Source organism: Cydia amplana, chromosome 22 (genome assembly GCF_948474715.1).
Source record: "Cydia amplana chromosome 22, ilCydAmpl1.1, whole genome shotgun sequence".
NCBI lineage: Eukaryota > Metazoa > Arthropoda > Insecta > Lepidoptera > Tortricidae > Cydia > Cydia amplana.
This window is the reverse complement of record NC_086090.1, coordinates 5,713,627-5,731,196: the sequence shown is the minus strand read 5'-3', so window position 1 is coordinate 5,731,196 and position 17,570 is coordinate 5,713,627. Positions and strand designations below refer to the sequence as shown.

The 17,570-nt window shown below is 40.2% G+C and overlaps 2 protein-coding genes across 2 annotated transcripts in view; one reads left to right on the top strand and one right to left on the bottom strand.

Moving 5' to 3' along the window:
- Positions 1 to 618, top strand: part of LOC134658509 (latent-transforming growth factor beta-binding protein 4-like) — a 32,373-nt gene extending 31,755 nt beyond the window's left edge. The window contains exon 25 of the mRNA XM_063514194.1: positions 421 to 618. Coding sequence (XP_063370264.1) covers positions 421 to 583 — 163 coding nt within the window. The 3' untranslated portion in view covers positions 584 to 618. The remainder of the gene's footprint in view (positions 1 to 420) is intronic.
- Positions 619 to 4,779: 4,161 nt separating this feature from the next.
- Positions 4,780 to 12,335, bottom strand: LOC134658296 (delta(24)-sterol reductase-like). The gene is made up of 9 exons (XM_063513919.1): positions 12,140 to 12,335; positions 11,214 to 11,369; positions 10,202 to 10,426; positions 9,728 to 9,822; positions 7,615 to 7,789; positions 7,215 to 7,373; positions 6,536 to 6,733; positions 5,774 to 5,902; positions 4,780 to 4,983 (listed from the first exon to the last, which is right to left on the bottom strand). Exons 1-9 carry the CDS (start codon positions 12,329 to 12,331, stop codon positions 4,780 to 4,782), a joined length of 1,533 nt encoding a protein of 510 aa, XP_063369989.1. The 5' UTR covers positions 12,332 to 12,335.
- Positions 12,336 to 17,570: the final 5,235 nt, after the last annotated feature.

Below are 17,570 nucleotides of genomic sequence, written 5' to 3'. Positions count from 1 at the left end.
AAACCAAAATATAAGAAACGCCCCAATCTATCAAAGAATTCATAGAAAATAAATATAGCACCACCCATACCTGGGCAGGCGTGTCTCACTCCGCGATTTCGTCGCTTTGCTACAGGTAGCTAAAAGTACATCCGTTCGGCCCCAATTCTGGGGGAAGCCATAAGCCGCGCGTGGCCGACCACCTAGCGGCCATATCTGCGCTGATCGTAACAGACGCGTTTTGTTAGAGAGTGAGACTTCTGTACTTAGTACTATTATTTATTCTGTGACCTGGGATAATTATCCGATATTTATCGAATCATTATCGGATAATCGCGATAATTATCAAAGACTATATTTATCTGGATAATTTCGAACCCTGCCGGATTCCATAACTAAAGTGATCATCACATAAGTAACTTCACGCGCGTCATGTCCTAGCTCGCGGCCTACCGGCAACATGTGCGTGGTGTCCCTGCTGTGCGCGCTGGAAGGGCCGCAGGTGGCGGAACTGGAGCTGACGATGTCGCTGTACCAGCGCCGGCAGTTCGCGGGCAGCGCCGTGGCGAGGCTCGTCGTCATCGTGTCGCAGTACGAGTACTAACTGCAGTAGCAGTAGAGAGGCTGCTAAATTTAGCAACCTTTTAACCTCATATTTGCTAACTGGCAACTTTTGTAATAACAAAGTTGCTAATTGGCAACTTTTTAGCAGCTATTGCAGCCTACTAAATTTAGTAACTTTTGAACATTATATTTGCTAACTGGCAACTTTTGTAATAACAAAGTTGCTAATTGGCAACTTATTAGCAGCTTTTGTAACATCGAATTTGCGAATTAGCTATTTATTTCTAGGTATGCATTTATGCACCGAAAAAGCATCAAAAGGGCTAAACAAACTGGACAAAGGTAACTTACAGTAATCGTTTAGTAACTTATAAGTAGGTACATTGCAAGATAACCTACAAAGAAAAAGTTGCCATGAAATCTTAATTTAGGTTGGCTCACCTAATTAGCTGTTCTAAAGTGTTAGAAATTAGAAATTAAGAAATGTACCTATGTTTTATTCTATTTATTTTTACAGTTGACTGTTTTGTAAATAAAATAATATTACCTACTTACCTATATAAAACGTATGTAATTCTAATTTCACATAATGACCTAAATTCGTTATGCCTTCACACATGTCTTCACTTCACTCGCGTTTGTCATTATTATGCCTATTTCTACAGATATACCTACTATAAGGCAATAGTCCGCAGTACTGAGGTTTTACTAGTTGGAACTTTTAGACCATTGTAATAGGGTAGATTCTTGGGTGTACTCCTTCACTTCCTCACGCTCCTGTTGACCTTGCCGTATATCTGGGGGAAGGCCTGCTGACAGTACGGCAGCGACTCGCGAACCTTGTCGTACAGCGTGTGGTCGAACAACTGAATCTGTATAAGAAAGCTACTGAGGTTTTACTAGTTTGAACTTTTAGAGCATTGTAATAGAGTAGATTCTTGGGTGTACTCCTTCACTTCCTCACGCTCCTGTTGACCTTGCCGTATATCTGGGGGAAGGCCTGCTGACAGTACGGCAGCGACTCGCGAACCTTGTCGTACAGCGTGTGGTCGAACAACTGAATCTGTATAAGAAAGCTACTGAGGTTTTACTAGTTTGAACTTTTAGAGCATTGTAATAGAGTAGATTCTTGGGTGTACTCCTTCACTTCCTCACGCTCCTGTTGACCTTGCCGTATATCTGGGGGAAGGCCTGCTGACAGTACGGCAGCGACTCGCGAACCTTGTCGTACAGCGTGTGGTCGAACAACTGAATCTGTATAAGAAAGCTACTGAGGTTTTACTAGTTTGAACTTTTAGAGCATTGTAATAGAGTAGATTCTTGGGTGTACTCCTTCACTTCCTCACGCTCCTGTTGACCTTGCCGTATATCTGGGGGAAGGCCTGCTGACAGTACGGCAGCGACTCGCGAACCTTGTCGTACAGCGTGTGGTCGAACAACTGACACTGTATAAAAAAGCTACTGTGGTTTTACTAGTTTGAACTTTAAGAGCATTGTAATAGAGTAGATTCTTGGGTGTACTGGTTTATTTCCTCACGCTCCTGTTGACCTTGCCGTATATCTCGGGGAAGGCCTGCTGACAGTACGGCAGCGACTCGCGAACCTTGTCGTACAGCGTGTGGTCGAACAACTGACACTGTATAAAAAAGCTACTGTGGTTTTACTAGTTTGAACTTTAAGAGCATTGTAATAGAGTAGATTCTTGGGTGTACTGGTTCACTTCCTCACGCTCCTGTTGACCTTGCCGTATATCTCGGGGAAGGCCTGCTTACAGTACGGCAGCGACTCGCGAACCTTGTCGTACAGCGTGTGGTCGAACAACTGAATCTGTATAAGAAAGCTACTGAGGTTTTACTAGTTTGAACTTTAAGAGCATTGTAATAGAGTAGATTCTTGGGTGTACTGGTTTACTTCCTCACGCTCCTGTTGACCTTGCCGTATATCTCGGGGAAGGCCTGCTTACAGTACGGCAGCGACTCGCGAACCTTGTCGTACAGCGTGTGGTCGAACACCTGACACTGTATAAAAAAGCTACTGTGGTTTTACTAGTTTGAACTTTAAGAGCATTGTAATAGAGTAGATTCTTGGGTGTACTGGTTCACTTCCTCACGCTCCTGTTGACCTTGCCGTATATCTCGGGGAAGGCCTGCTTACAGTACGGCAGCGACTCGCGAACCTTGTCGTACAGCGTGTGGTCGAACAACTGAATCTGTATAAGAAAGCTACTGAGGTTTTACTAGTTTGAACTTTAAGAGCATTGTAATAGAGTAGATTCTTGGGTGTACTGGTTTACTTCCTCACGCTCCTGTTGACCTTGCCGTATATCTCGGGGAAGGCCTGCTTACAGTACGGCAGCGACTCGCGAACCTTGTCGTACAGCGTGTGGTCGAACAACTGACACTGTATAAAAAAGCTACTGTGGTTTTACTAGTTTGAACTTTAAGAGCATTGTAATAGAGTAGATTCTTGGGTGTACTGGTTCACTTCCTCACGCTCCTGTTGACCTTGCCGTATATCTCGGGGAAGGCCTGCTGACAGTACGGCAGCGACTCGCGAACCTTGTCGTACAGCGTGTGGTCGAACAACTGAATCTGTATAAGAAAGCTACTGAGGTTTTACTAGTTTAAACTTTAAGAGCATTGTAATAGAGTAGATTCTTGGGTGTACTGGTTCACTTCCTCACGCTCCTGTTGACCTTGCCGTATATCTCGGGGAAGGCCTGCTGACAGTACGTCAGCGACTCGCGAACCTTGTTGTACAGCGTGTGGTCGAACAACTGAATCTGTATAAGAAAGCTACTGAGGTTTTACTAGTTTGAACTTTAAGAGCATTGTAATAGAGTAGATTCTTGGGTGTACTGGTTTACTTCCTCACGCTCCTGTTGACCTTGCCGTATATCTGGGGGAAGGCCTGCTGACAGTACGGCAGCGACTCGCGAACCTTGTCGTACAGCGTGTGGTCGAACAACTGACACTGTATAAAAAAGCTACTGTGGTTTTACTAGTTTGAACTTTAAGAGCATTGTAATAGAGTCAGGGTTGGGCAAAATACTGGCTTCCACGTATTTGAAATACAAATTACAAAATACATTTTTAAAAGTATTTGAAATACAAAATACAAACTACTTTGGTGACGGGTATTTGAAATACAAAATACAAATTACAGTGTTTAAAATAATGTATTTCAATTACAAAATATACCTTTATTTTTTTTTTGTTTAGCATTTATTTTTAACGTTAACGAATATCCTTTCATATAAACTTATAGGGTCATTGCGCTAGTTTTCGTCCAGCTCTAGTTTACGTCCACTTGACGAAATTTGAATATATACCTACATTCCTGCACAAATTTGGACTGATTTCAATCCTTATGTCTAAGGCGTCTAAGCAATATATCTGTCTACATATAACAATGATATTTCGCAAAAAGGAAGCGCTGGTGGCCTAGCGGTAAGAGCGTACGACTTGCAATCCGGAGGTCGCGAGTTCGAACCCCGGCTCGAACCAATGAGTTTTACGGAACTATGTACGAAATATCATTTGATATTTACCAGTCGCTTTTCGGTGAAGGAAAACATCGTGAGGAAACCGGACTAATTCCAATTACGGCCCTAGTTTACCCTCTGGATTGGAAGGTCAGATGGCAGTCGCTATCGTAAAAACTAGTGTCAACGCCAATTACTGGGATTAGTTTCCAAGCGGACCCCAGGCTCCCATGAGCCGTGGCAAAATGCCGGGACAACGCGAGGAAGATGAAGATTTCGCAAAAAGTAGTAAATAAAAAATGAAATATATATTTGATAATCCGTCAAGTCGTCGAAAACTAGTGCATGGACGGAAACTACTGCAATGACCCTATCCCCTAGATTTAAACGAAAAGTTCCACGCAGAAGTTGACCTAATATAGATCCAGTATCCAGCCAATGAAAATTGTATCTCGGCTGGATCAGAGGTTCGCGGTCGGCTCACAGCTTGTGCGAGAGATTAGACATTTTAGGATTATAGAATTTAATAAAATGTATTTATAGAAATGTATTTTGAAGCTTGAAGTATTTGAAATACAAAATACTAAATACATGTGAGTGCAGTATTTGAAATACCAAATACAAAATACTTTTGAGGTAGTATTTGAAATACAAATACAAAATACTAATTTGTATTTCAAATACGTATTTCAAATACATGTAATTGAAATACTGCCCAACCCTGAATAGAGTAGATTCTTGGGTGTACTGGTTCACTTCCTCACGCTCCTGTTGACCTTGCCGTATATCTCGGGGAAGGCCTGCTGACAGTACGGCAGCGACTCGCGAACCTTATCGTACAGCGTGTGGTCGAACATGCGGCGGAACTCTTCCTCGGTCGTGTACGTGTCGGCGTATAGCATCTGGAAACCCTTCTCTTGAGTCACGAAGCTTTCTACGCTGCGGGTTGCTGAAACCTGCGAGCAAAGCGGGTATAAGCAACGTACCTAAATCTTCAGATAGCAGCGGGCGCAGCATGGTTCCATTTTTATCGCCTGTCACTATGCCCGTCACTTTCGCACTAACATACTTGTTAGAACGTGACAGACATGGTGACAAGCGATAAAAATGCGACCGTGCTGCCGCAGCAGATTCGTCAACACGTCTCCTCCTTCACTAAACAAATCACGTCTAGCAAACGCTTTTTACGATTGATTCGCCATTTTCCAAGTGAGGGGGATCTTCAAGGACAAAGTGACTAGCGTGAAACTAGTAAAATCTGCTACCATAGAGATTAAATATCGTTATCTAAACTGTCATTCAATATAACTTGCTAACTATATGTAAACAAATCGCCATACTAAAATTGACACTGAATGTCAATTTACTAGTAACTTTTGTTTACATAGTTAGCAAGTTCTATTGAATGACAGTTTATCAAAAAATGGGATGGGACTATGTAAACAGGAACTAGTAAATAATAAGCTAAACATGCTAATATCATAGAATTGTCTTTCCTATCCGTTATATATTATATTAAAAATATCAGCTCTAGCGTTATCCAGGCCGAAACTATGAGGGTTCGAAAATACGACGAAACGTGCCGAGAAAAGATATGCACTGCCTTTTGCCCTTCGTATCGTCTTGGCGGGGGCACGACGGCCGTGCCCCCAGATATACATACTCGTATATTTGTCTATGACTTCAACGGGTAGATTTAGGTATCCTTCACGGCAAACATGGATTATTAAGGTAAATATGGCTTACAGTTTCGAATCCAGGAGCAGTAGGCACGCCGTAGACGCCGATGTCGACGAACATCTGCCAGTCGCCCGTGACCTTTAGCTGCCCAGGGTTGTTGGGTACTTTAAAGGGACACAGCCACATCGGGTACACCTGCGAAAGTAGACAGGAATATACCCTGAGCTCTGGGACAATGCAGGTCAGCCGGTCAGCCAGATCAATCAAGCAATATAGTAATATTAATAAGTACACGTTATGCTTTCATTTCGACTTATCACATTCTTAAACATACCTTAAAATATTCCAGTGCTAAGTTTCCTTATACTTTTATCTAATAAACAGAAAATGTATGATGCAATCCAGAGTCACTAAGCAAGTTTTTGACAAATGCGAAATTGACACTATTCCCTCCACTACGATTCCAACCAACCGGCTGGAGTGGGCCGCGCTGGAGCGCATTTTCAATGTGCCTATATATTTTGTATGGCAGAAGCGACGGAGTCCGTCCGCAGCTATCCGCGTCCGCGACGAGCCGACCGACTTGCGGCCGTATGTGAAATCCGCTCCGCCCGTTTGGTGGTAATCGTATAGTTTCAGCGGGCGCAGCATGGTTCCATTTTTATCGCCTATCATTATGCCCGTCACTTTTGCACTTACATACTTGTTAGAACGTGACAGGCATGGTGACAAGTGATAAAAATGCGACCGTGCTACCGCCGCTGGTGGCATTAGCCAGCAGAACAGCAGGGGTGGTTGCTAAAAGAGTAAGATGCAACTTGAACTCACCCTAAATTTCTCATGGAACAGCAGTACAGCCTTCTCCAATGTCTCTATGGGCACCAGCATGTCCTGGATGACATGAGCCTTGTCATAAAGCCTGCCAACGGCCTCGGGCTGCGTCAGCTTAAGTAGAGACACCTCGGGAGGCATTAGCCAGCCAAACAGCAGACGGAAGAGAGGGTGATTGCCAAAGGAGATGATGTCCTGGAAACAAACAGGGTTTAAGCACGATTTTTAATCTTGCAGTCGGCTTCATCAATATGGAAAGATAATATGAGTTTGCACCCAAATATTTACCAGTCAATATTTTAGTACCTTCGTTTCTTATGCTGTTGTTTCTTTTTGCTGCCGTCCGTCGGTATAGTTATGATAATAAACTGCCCTTATTGGGCCTTGGGTACCTTCGTTGTTAGAACTAGGGTAGCCATAACATTATGTCAAGATTTTCCCTGGCATGTCAGGATTTTTGGTCTTGTGTTTTTGATGAACTAGGGTTGCCATATGTCAAGATTTTCCCTGACATGTCAGGATTTTTAGTCTTGTGTCAGGATTACGGGGGACTTAGCTACAAGTTTGGACTTAAGCAGTGGAAATTGAAGGTTATGCTGTAGGTACTTTTGACAGGATATACTTTTTTTTATGTGACAACCCCAATTAGAACACAATGAATACACATGTAACTTACTTTTAACTCCCAGAAGAGACTCCTAGTGTGTCTATGGTAGTAGTGCCTGAGCGGGATGTATTCGACGACTGGCTGCTTGCTCCCTCTCTCATAGTTCTCTAAGTGACGCTCCACCTGCTTGTAGAACCACTCCGAGTACCATCTGCCAATGGGATTGTACTGGAAGAACCAACAACAAAAAGAAGTAAGGTAAACGTTCAACCCCCTAATTCTTACAATTTCACCAGCCTCAATCAACTAATTTATGTTTAATCCCTTTCTTACCATCTACTTCTTTTCTTGGTATTTACCTAAATACCTCTATAAAAATGGAAAAGACACCACACAAAAAAATATAAGAAGAATTGTATGAAAATGGACTTTAACGGCGTAAAGTTTTGATCCAGAGAAGTATATTTACCTTGCCATCACCTCCTATTTCATCCACCATGTCTCCTGTCATCAGAACTCCTTTGTCTTTGCTGTATAACAGTGCTTCTACGGACTGGTGCGGTTGTTTCTTGAGGGACTCCTCTTGGAACCGTTTGGAGAGCTCGGGCAGACTGGTGTACGGCTGATATTCTAGTCGAACATATCTGTAATTATTAAGAATCCGTTTTAGGAGAATAAAGTTACAAGCTAATAAAAAAGTGTAATGGTGCGTATAAATTTAGCAAGTACCGTAAAAGTATAAAACTTTGTTTTTTAACATAACTTTGCCCACCGCGTCTCAGTTCAGCAGTTACTTTCACTCACTCACTTTCTATCACTTTTAAGTTATTTCGCTTTTACTGAACTGTGACGCGGTGGGTAAAGTTATATTAACGGGCAAAGTTTTATACTTAATCAGTACGATCAACTGGATGCGTGCAATATGCGAACAAATCGGGATGGGAACGGATGCTAGCAGTGCATTGATGGCGCATTCGCTGGATCCAGGCGGAACTATTGTTAGATTTCTCAAGAGCCTTTGATTGTATCAACAAAGATCTTCTGTTGGCTAAAATGTCTTACTATGGCATTTCGTTTTCGGCACGAAAATGGTTTTTTTCGTACCTTTCAAATAGAGAACAGTATGTCCTAACCGAAAATGAAGAAGGCCAGGAAATGCGATCTTCAGTAAAACCTTTAAACAGAGGAACGCCACAAGGGTCCATTTTAAGTCCAATTCTTTTTACACTTTTTACAGCTGATCTCAGTAATAGACTAAAGCACTGTTCCATTCATTTATATGCAGATGATACACAAGTTTATTTATCGTTTGATCCACAAGAGACAGCACAGGCTGTAGCACAAATTAACGAGGATTTAGATATTATATTTCAGTGGGCAGTTAATAACAACTTAGTTCTTAACCCTACAAAATCCAAATTTTTAGTCATAGGAACCAAACATCAGTGTGATCGTGTATCAAGCCATAATCCTAATATATTAATTAACGGACGGGCGGTTGAAAAAGTACACTCGGCGAAAAATTTGGGCCTGTTAATTGACGAGGAATTGCGTTACATCGAGCACATCAATGCAAAAATTAGAAATGCGTTCTATAGACTGAAAATTCTATATGGCATAAGGAATCATTTAACTGAGCCAGTCAGGTTAATGCTGGTGGAATCACTTGTACTTTCACAGTTCAATTACTGTGATGCTGTCTACGGGCCAAGAATATTTGCCAAAACTGCCCAAGCTATACAAAGAGTACAGAATGCGTGCACGCGATTCTGCTACTCGGTGCCAAAGAGAGCCCACGTCTCACCATACCTTAATGAGAACTGTATACTTAAAATGGCGGGCCGAAGAGTATTGCACTTAGCCTGTCTTATAAAAAAAACTATAACAACCAAGAAACCCGACTACCTTTATGAAAAAATTAACTGGTTAAAGGATGAGCACCATCTGAACACCCGAAGTAAAATACAAAATAAATTATCCTTACCGCATCACAAAACTGTTGGGTATAGAGGGAGCTTTAAATTCTCAGCAGCCAAAATCTGGAATGATCTGCCTCCACCTCTAAGAAATAATGTGTCCCAAAATACTTTTAAATCTAAACTGAAATCAATATTATTCTATAAACAGAAGAATATTTAAGCACCCTTGTAACATCTAATGAATAGTACCTAGTAATTTTTCATGTCATGTCTTGCCCTAGCTAATACTTATTTATATTTTTATTTTTTCCCATGCCCTTTTTTTTCTCTTGCCTTACCTTTGCTAAGTTATCTTAGACTTAGTAACTAATACATTAAAAAAACACTTTGTTTATACTTTAATATATTATTCGTAATTAGGGGTGAACTGAAAACCAGCGCTGTGACAGCTAGTCTGTAACACAGCAAATGCTGAGTCCATTCCTTTTGTCACACCATTGTTATAGACTTAAGAAACTATGTTATGTCTCCTATCTACATGTATAATTGTTTGTTTTTCTCTTATCGTTTGTGTATTCTTGTATGTGTGTGGCAATAAACAATTTTTATTCTTTTTATTCTTCTTATTCTTTAAACTATTAAGTATAGAGATACGTAGCTTACTTCTTAGCAGGAATGACTTTGATGACAGCTGAGGCCAGGAATCCAAGTGTGCCATATGACCAGGGAACTGCGTAGAAAAGTTCTGCATTCTCGTCCTGAAAAAATGTTACTTATTCATTCATACTTATCTCAAAAATACTGTCCACAGAGTACAACATTATATTATTATACAAGTTATTTTTGATTTGAAAATACGCAGAAAGAATCCTGTCGTTTGAGATGCGTTGAGTCTTACTGACAGGACTGGGAAGCACGTAGTAGCACATAAAGCGCAAAGATGATAAAGAGCATTCATTATGAGTAGCTCACAGAGTTTCTCTCACCCTACAAGTGACCACCGACCGACCCCTCAGCTAACACCAGTTCATACTGCAGGCAAATGTGCTGGAATAGCCTATGCACTTGTGAGGAGGTTTCCACGCCTGTTCCCATGATCAGGCCTACGACGGTCAGCTGATCCACTTACACCCTTACCTTACTACAAGTGACCACCGACCCATCAGCCAACACCAGTTCATACTGCAGGCAAATGTGCTGGAACAGTCCATGCACGTGTGAGGAGGTCTCCACGCCCGTACCCATGACTAGGCCTCCGACTGTCAGCTGGTCGAGTTCAGGAACCACGGGTAAGGACAGGCCCAGGGCGTCGAGGGTACTGGTTAGTTGGCCCATGGTTACCATGGGCTCGCAGCGGACTGTCTGTAATGTTTCATTTGTTAGTTATTACCATTTATTTAAAAGAACGTTCTGTTTTAGATTTATTGGATTTGGAAGCATATAAAATAAAGTTTCTTGTTCTGTCATCATAACGGACGAACAAAATCATCAGGCCTTTAACATCTTGACAGATGATTTATGCAGCGTTTGTAAGCAAGAAACAATTAACGTCTCTCTTGGCTGTATAAGCCAATGCGAGACCGGCATATAGCGGCGGGAACAAAATATAAAAGAAGTAGAAGAAAGCATTTATTAGCACAATAACATTATAACCTTAAAAACTAACAAAGAGAACACAAAATGAGAGGTTGCGCTAAATGGTCCTCACTCAGCTAGGTGTCACGGTATGAGCCACATGGCACATTCCGCCGTTACAGCTGATTAAAATTGCTAAATGTAAGTATAACAGGTAACCTATAATATGAACGGCACTTTGACATGACTGGTATAATGGTATTGGCTTGCTAGGGACACAGCACAAGAATGAAATCACTACCGGAGATATGTATAGGCAATTGCCTATACATAATACGACTAATTAGTCATGGACCCATTTGAGCTCCATCATCCAGCACATGGAGATGGTGGGAAAAGCTCTTTGAGTAGTTGACGGATCTTTCCTAGGGGGTAATTGCACAAAAGATCCCTATGGGTCGAAGTGTATCTGCAAGGGCCCCCGAATACCACCATAAGACCATGGACCCATTTTAGTATTGAAAATGAGCCTAAATGTTGTCTACAATTACAGCCTGCATGCCATGTTGCCTACCATGTTCTTCTGATCCACTTCGAGCACGTCCACAAGGTTCACATTGATGTTAGTGAAGGTCTTCTTGTAGAGGCCCTGACGGAATGACATGGTCTGCCAGGTGGGTCGCGCTGTGCATAGACGGGTGCTGCGATCCCCAGCCAACCACGCTTTTATCTAAAACCAGACGGTCTAGCATGAGTTGCGTTCTCGTGCGCGACTCCATACTTGAAGTCGCGAAAGACGTATGAAGTCGCGCGCGAGAACGAAACTCATGCTAGCCCGCCAGAAAATATTACGATAGGTAACATTGAATGAATTATCCAGGAAGATAGGACATTGAACTAAGCTGGAAAGATAGTTAACACCTAAGAGCTCGCATGATAAGTTAGGTAAAACTCCAGTCAGCGGTATCACAAGCTCGCGGCTGACTTTTAGTTTTTAGTAGATAAGCAATGATAATGCCAGGATTTACTAATTTTAAGTGGGAAAAACAAAAATTTTACCTTTTTCACCTCAATGCTGCAGTAATTTTGCAATCAGTATAATGTACTTAATCCAAAAAAGAAATGCTGGCATCTACAGTCCGATTTATGTAACTATTATTTTCATGTTGGTTTATATTATTTCATTCTTAATGTTACCGTAAAAGTATAAAACTTTTCTACTCAACATAACTTTGCCCACCGCGTCACAGTTCAGTAAAAGCAAAATAACTTAAATGTACCTACCTACTTGTCACTTTTTCCAGAAAGTATACCTATCTGTAACTACTTTCAAGTTATTTCACTTACCTATTTCGCATTTACTGAACTGTGACGCGCAGGGCAAAGTTATTTTAAATGGAAAAGTTACTTTTTCGGTACTTATTGTACATCCCACTACAATTTATTACTTGTATGATGTATGCTTTTTGTATGTAACAAATGCTTTCATCTAGAACTTACCTGTCTCTGAACGTCTTTAACCTTCCTCTCATGCATCTTGGGCGCGCTGTTCATCTTGAACACCACATAGTTCCTGACGCTGGACCAGACCTTCCACGCGAAGGACATGGGCATGAGCACGAAGAACGCCAGTAGCCATCTGTATTCCACTAGGATGTACTCGAGGAGGGTCTCCGTCTCTATTGCTGTCATGGTGGCTCTACAGAGTGTAATGTATATAGGGGTCAAGTCATTTGTTAATATGCGAGTGACAACCCTAAGGGTAGAAATGGGGTAGAATTGTGCTGGGCAATGTTGTAAAAAGTGTCACCTAAATACATATATGTTTATAACATAATTGCAAAAGTAATACAGATAATGTGTGGAAATTTCGTCTTTAGCGTTTCTGAACTGCATAAAAGTTACAGTTAAAATTACATACACGTGGGACTTTCCTAGACCGAGATACCATCGAAGTTTTTAGATCCTCTTTGGCCCACCAAAAAACACATCCATAGTCCGCACTCACAGCTGGCTCACGCGTGACGTGACTGATGTTACATGCACGTCAATGAATAGACCAGTGTTTCCAGCAATATTATTATTTATTAGCTATAAAACACAGGTTAAAAAGAAAGTGTAACTATTTTTAAGTTATGTATTTCACTTTTACAGACTGTGACGCGGTGGGCAAAGTTATGTTCAAAGGGCAAAGTTGTAAACGTATACGGTACATAGAACTACTGTTGCCTCGATTCACCAATAGGTGTATTTATTTACGTTAGCAAATTCAAGTGAAAATGTAAACATAGGTACCTACCTACTTCAAAACCGGTTTAAAAATCATGAAAAAGCGACTAAAGAACTTATTGCATGCAATATTCGATACATTGCTAACGACGGAGTACAATGGATTCAATCGATCGACCAAATACCGCAATGTAATGAAAATTCTTGAACCGTCCAAATGGGGCTTTACCCAACATATAATTATTATAAGTAATAGTTACTCTTTGGACTTACTTATTCCGCCTGCACTGTACAGTACTTATCGAACCCGGCGTGGCTATCAGTCCATCGCTACCGGCTCACTGATTGTCAATTCAATGATAATCACACACACAATCATACGTCACAAAACCCAGTCGATTCCCAACCTTATTACTGTAGTTCAAAATATATCTTTTCCGAGGATTGGTCATGTTAATTTGTCAAACAGTTGTTAAGCGCGCCTTATCTCTTTATATTAGAGGCTACCTATTTTAAACTATATTTAACTGTATATTAGGTAGCGTTCCCACAATCACAAAGACACTGTTGTTATCATAATCATGATTTATTTATCTTTAATTCTAATTTCATGTTGCTGGTTTTGATTTTTTTTTTAATAATGAATAAAGTAGTGAATAGAACATGAACGCATGAAAAAATACTTAAGTGTAAGGCCTGAGTGGACGCTCGAAGCGGAGCGTTCGGCGGGGCGTGCAGCGTGGCGTCGGGCTCACAAGTAATTTGAGCAGCGTGTACTAAGGCCGCTCCTATAGATACGCTTGCATTTGTTTAACATGCACGCCGCACGCCTCGCCCCGCTGCACGCCCAACTCGAGCGTCCACTCAGGCCTTACACTTAGTAGGTAGGTAACTATACTAACTCTACTCTGGGAAACCAGCTTTGTCAGGGTGTTTTTTTAGGGTTCCGTACTCAAAGGGTAAAAAACGGGACCCTATTACTAAGACTTCGCTGTCCGTCCGTCCGTCCGTCTGTCACCAGGAGCGCACCAGGCTCTCATGAACCGCGATAGCTAAACAGTTGAAATTTTCACAAATGATGTATCTCTGTTGCCGCTATAACAACAAATACTAAAAATAAAATAAAATAAATATTAAGGGGGCTCCCATACAACAAAGACAATTGTTTTGCTCTATTTTTTGTTGATGGCCGGTTTTTTAAATATTTGCAGTATTGCTTTTGCAGTCTGAATCCGAACGTCAACGACAGCTTCCCGTTATCGTCTATAGATTCGTAGGGTAACGGCACCAGTGGCCAGCCAGGGACCAGTGGTCAGCCTTTTGAGTCGTTTATTGGTCATAAATATCTGGTATATTCGTTTAAACAAATCGCGAGTACTCAAATAGGAGCTTTGATTCCTTATTGGTTAATACGTCACACGACAAGTGCGGTGAGGGAACGGGCGGAAGAAATATACTCGTTCATACAGGTGCTGTTTGTCGAAGAGTGCAATAGTATCATGTCCGCCATATTTTTTACTGCACGTGGTGTTCTCTTAACAGGCAAGAAAAACTATGTTTTAATGTTAAAAGTTATTGTTTTTGTTAATTATTGGTTTATTTATTAGTTTATCTATTAAATTGCATTATATTTGAATGAAAATATCAATATTTCACTTATAAATTGAGGGGGCTGGCCACTGGATAACACTTTTTTTCAAAGAATCCAGTGCCCAGCCCCCCACGGCTGACCTTTGGGTTATTCGTTTATTTTATTATTTTCGAGCCAATGTGACCGTTAGGACCGTTAAATTTACATTTTCAAATTTAGTTAGACATGCCCTAGCCAATTTAAAGTAAAACCCAGTAGTCAGCCGCATTTGAAATAACGTTTTAATGCGGCCGAGCACTGGGTTTCGCGGATCCAGTACTCAGCCATTGACCTTGCTTGGTACGTCGCCGCCAAAAATATGTCCCCATTTTTAAACCCTATCTCATTGAAATAAGGTTCAAAAGTGTATACATATTTTTGACGTTAACTATACATAACTATCATTTTGCTTTTTCCTGGTCGGTATATGACTTTGTTTAATAATGATAATTAGATCTGCATAGACTCGATTAATTATTTTTTACCGAATACCTACTAGGAACATAATTATATATTACCTGATTTACCTCGTTAATTTTTGACGGATTAATTATTAGAAAATAAATATTGCGATTTTTAATTTGCAAGAATAGTGTTAGTTAATTAATTACCTATGGTCAACAAATTTCGTGTCATAAGAATTGTATATATATATATATATATATAAGTTTTTTTTTTATTAAATACGTAAACAAGTAGGTAAGTAATACATATATGCAAAAAAAATATAAACTAAAATTAATAACTACAACTAACTACAATAACAATAACTAAAATTATAAATAAAAAATAGATTTTATAAAATCGTTGATTTTGATATATGCAAAAAATTATAAACTAAAATTAAAAACTACAACTAACTATAATAACGATAACAAAAATTATAAAGAAAAAATAAATATTATAATATCGTTGATTTTGATATAAATATTAGTGATTTTGATATAATTATTATGAATAGTTTATATAGGCTGAGTACTGGGTACACAGAGGCTGCTCACTGGATTTTGGAGGCTGACTACTGGAGAAAAGTGCCACTTTTTGTTTAAACTTAATTAGAGATACTATAAAGAGGATTGTTATTTTTTTAAATATTTTGTTTTAAAACTATGATAAACAATTGATATAACCATGTCATTTGTTTAATTATCCGACTAATCCTGTAGAAATGCCGAACGTTAAAACTTAAAAAAGTCGTTATAAGGCTGACTACTGGTGCCTTTACCCTATTTCCCTTCAATGACCACTGAAAAAAACATAGTGCAGCCCTTGATCAGGGTAGAGCGAAATCTGGTTTTGGCGCCCTTCGTTGATGTTTTCAAGCGTATTTTACACCCCCCCCCCTCCCCCCTCGCCACACTCGCGTCTTTTAAAACTTTTTTTTTCATTTGCCATTTTGGCGCCCCCCTTGCCATCCGGCGCCTAGAGCGGCCGCTCCACTCGCTCTACCCTAAATCCGGCCCTGGTCATACATAAAAGCGGTCGTATGCCGTACAGATAATATGATTGCTGCTGGTATCCATTGTAGTGCGATTTGAGATAATGTTATAACCAATTAAACGACACATGTGGAGGCGGTTAAGTCGATATTATGTTTACTTATATTATAATCATTGAAACTTTGAAACTAAAAGAATTAACGACAGATTTTAGGAGTTTAGAGGCTGGCGTCCACTAGACTCGCCGAGGCGAATCGATATGCAACTGCATCCATTGACGAAGAGCCGCGGCGCGCCGATTCAATGGACGCAGTTGCATAGAAATATAGGACGCGAATTATTGCGATTCGATTCGATTCGCCTCGGCGAGTCTAGTGGACGCCAGCCTTACTTAATTCGTTTTTAATTCGAGTTCGTGCATAGGGCTTAACATATTCTGATGTGTCGCTTAATTTTTGATCACAGAAATAGTCGAGCCCATAGATATTCATACCCAGATTCGGCCTACATTAATAACTTTTTTCTAGATTTTGTCGCTTAGTTCGTTATTCCATACCGCAGTCCACTTTTTTATCAGTTTTATAATAAGAAGAAGAACCTTTACGTGATGGTGTGGTGAAAAAAAACTTATAGTAAATTATCATCTTTATAACCTCTATTGAATATTACGCCAAAATCACTGTTAATTAAGGGACCCACTGATTAACAGTCGCCGGACGATATCGGCCTGTCAGTTAAACGCAAAAGGTGAAGGGGCCCACTGATTAACAGTCCGCCGGACGGTATCGGCCTGTCAGTTGTTGTTGGAACTGTCAAAATTTTGTTCTAACTGACAGGCCGATACTGTCCGGCGGACTGGTAATCAGTGGGCCCCTTTAAGTAGACTGTATAGGTAGGTATAACCTACTTTATTTTAATTTTGCCAACACGTGTCACCCTTATCCGATGCACTATTATTACTTTGCTAATAATCCAGTATCTCAAGGTGAATGTTCTTTTTATTATCATTTATTTAGGTACAATACAAATACCTAAGAACCTAAGTACCTACTATATAATAAATTAATAATGCTAATATTTAGGTTTAAGATATCTATGAAGTAAATATTTTATCCGAGATATTGGACAGCATTTACACAGGCAAGAAGAGTCAGTTAATGTTTTAGTTCCCTTTTAATCCACGACTGTTCCCCTTTACGCACAGACCCTATTATATATACGGAGCCCTTCACTGAGCATGGCCAGACATGCAGTGCTCTTGGCCGGTTTTTTTCATAATCAAAATGCTGTCATAAAATCATAACAGTTAAAGAAGTTTTATCTTACCTACGATACAACATATACCTAAATACATATATTCTGCTCCAAAAGTTTCTTGTCATTGTTTGTGCAAATCTGGCACAATTCACACTTATCAGGTAATATTTATTTAGTAGGGGAATGCAATTTTCTCTGGAATGTAAAGGTAAACCCTAATATCCTTGCAGGTGCTTAATAAAACCAATTATTAGTGGTTTTTGGCACACTCACAAGAATTTTTAAACTGGATGCACTTAAAAAAATATATGTAAATAAAAACAGTTAACTAATATTTCAACTCACTATTTCAAGGGTTTACCTTTTAATTCCAGAG

Bases quoted from the DNA above. Each gene is read 5' to 3' on its own strand.
- LOC134658296 (XM_063513919.1), bottom strand. From the start codon at position 12,331: ATGACAGCAATAGAGACGGAGACCCTCCTCGAGTACATCCTAGTGGAA. The intron at 5,903-6,535 runs GTGAGTTCAAGT...CTACTTTCGCAG, and splicing joins TGTTCCATGAGAAATTTAGG to GTGTACCCGATGTGGCTGTG. The intron at 4,984-5,773 runs GTAAGCCATATT...CTTTGCTCGCAG, and splicing joins CTGCTCCTGGATTCGAAACT to GTTTCAGCAACCCGCAGCGT.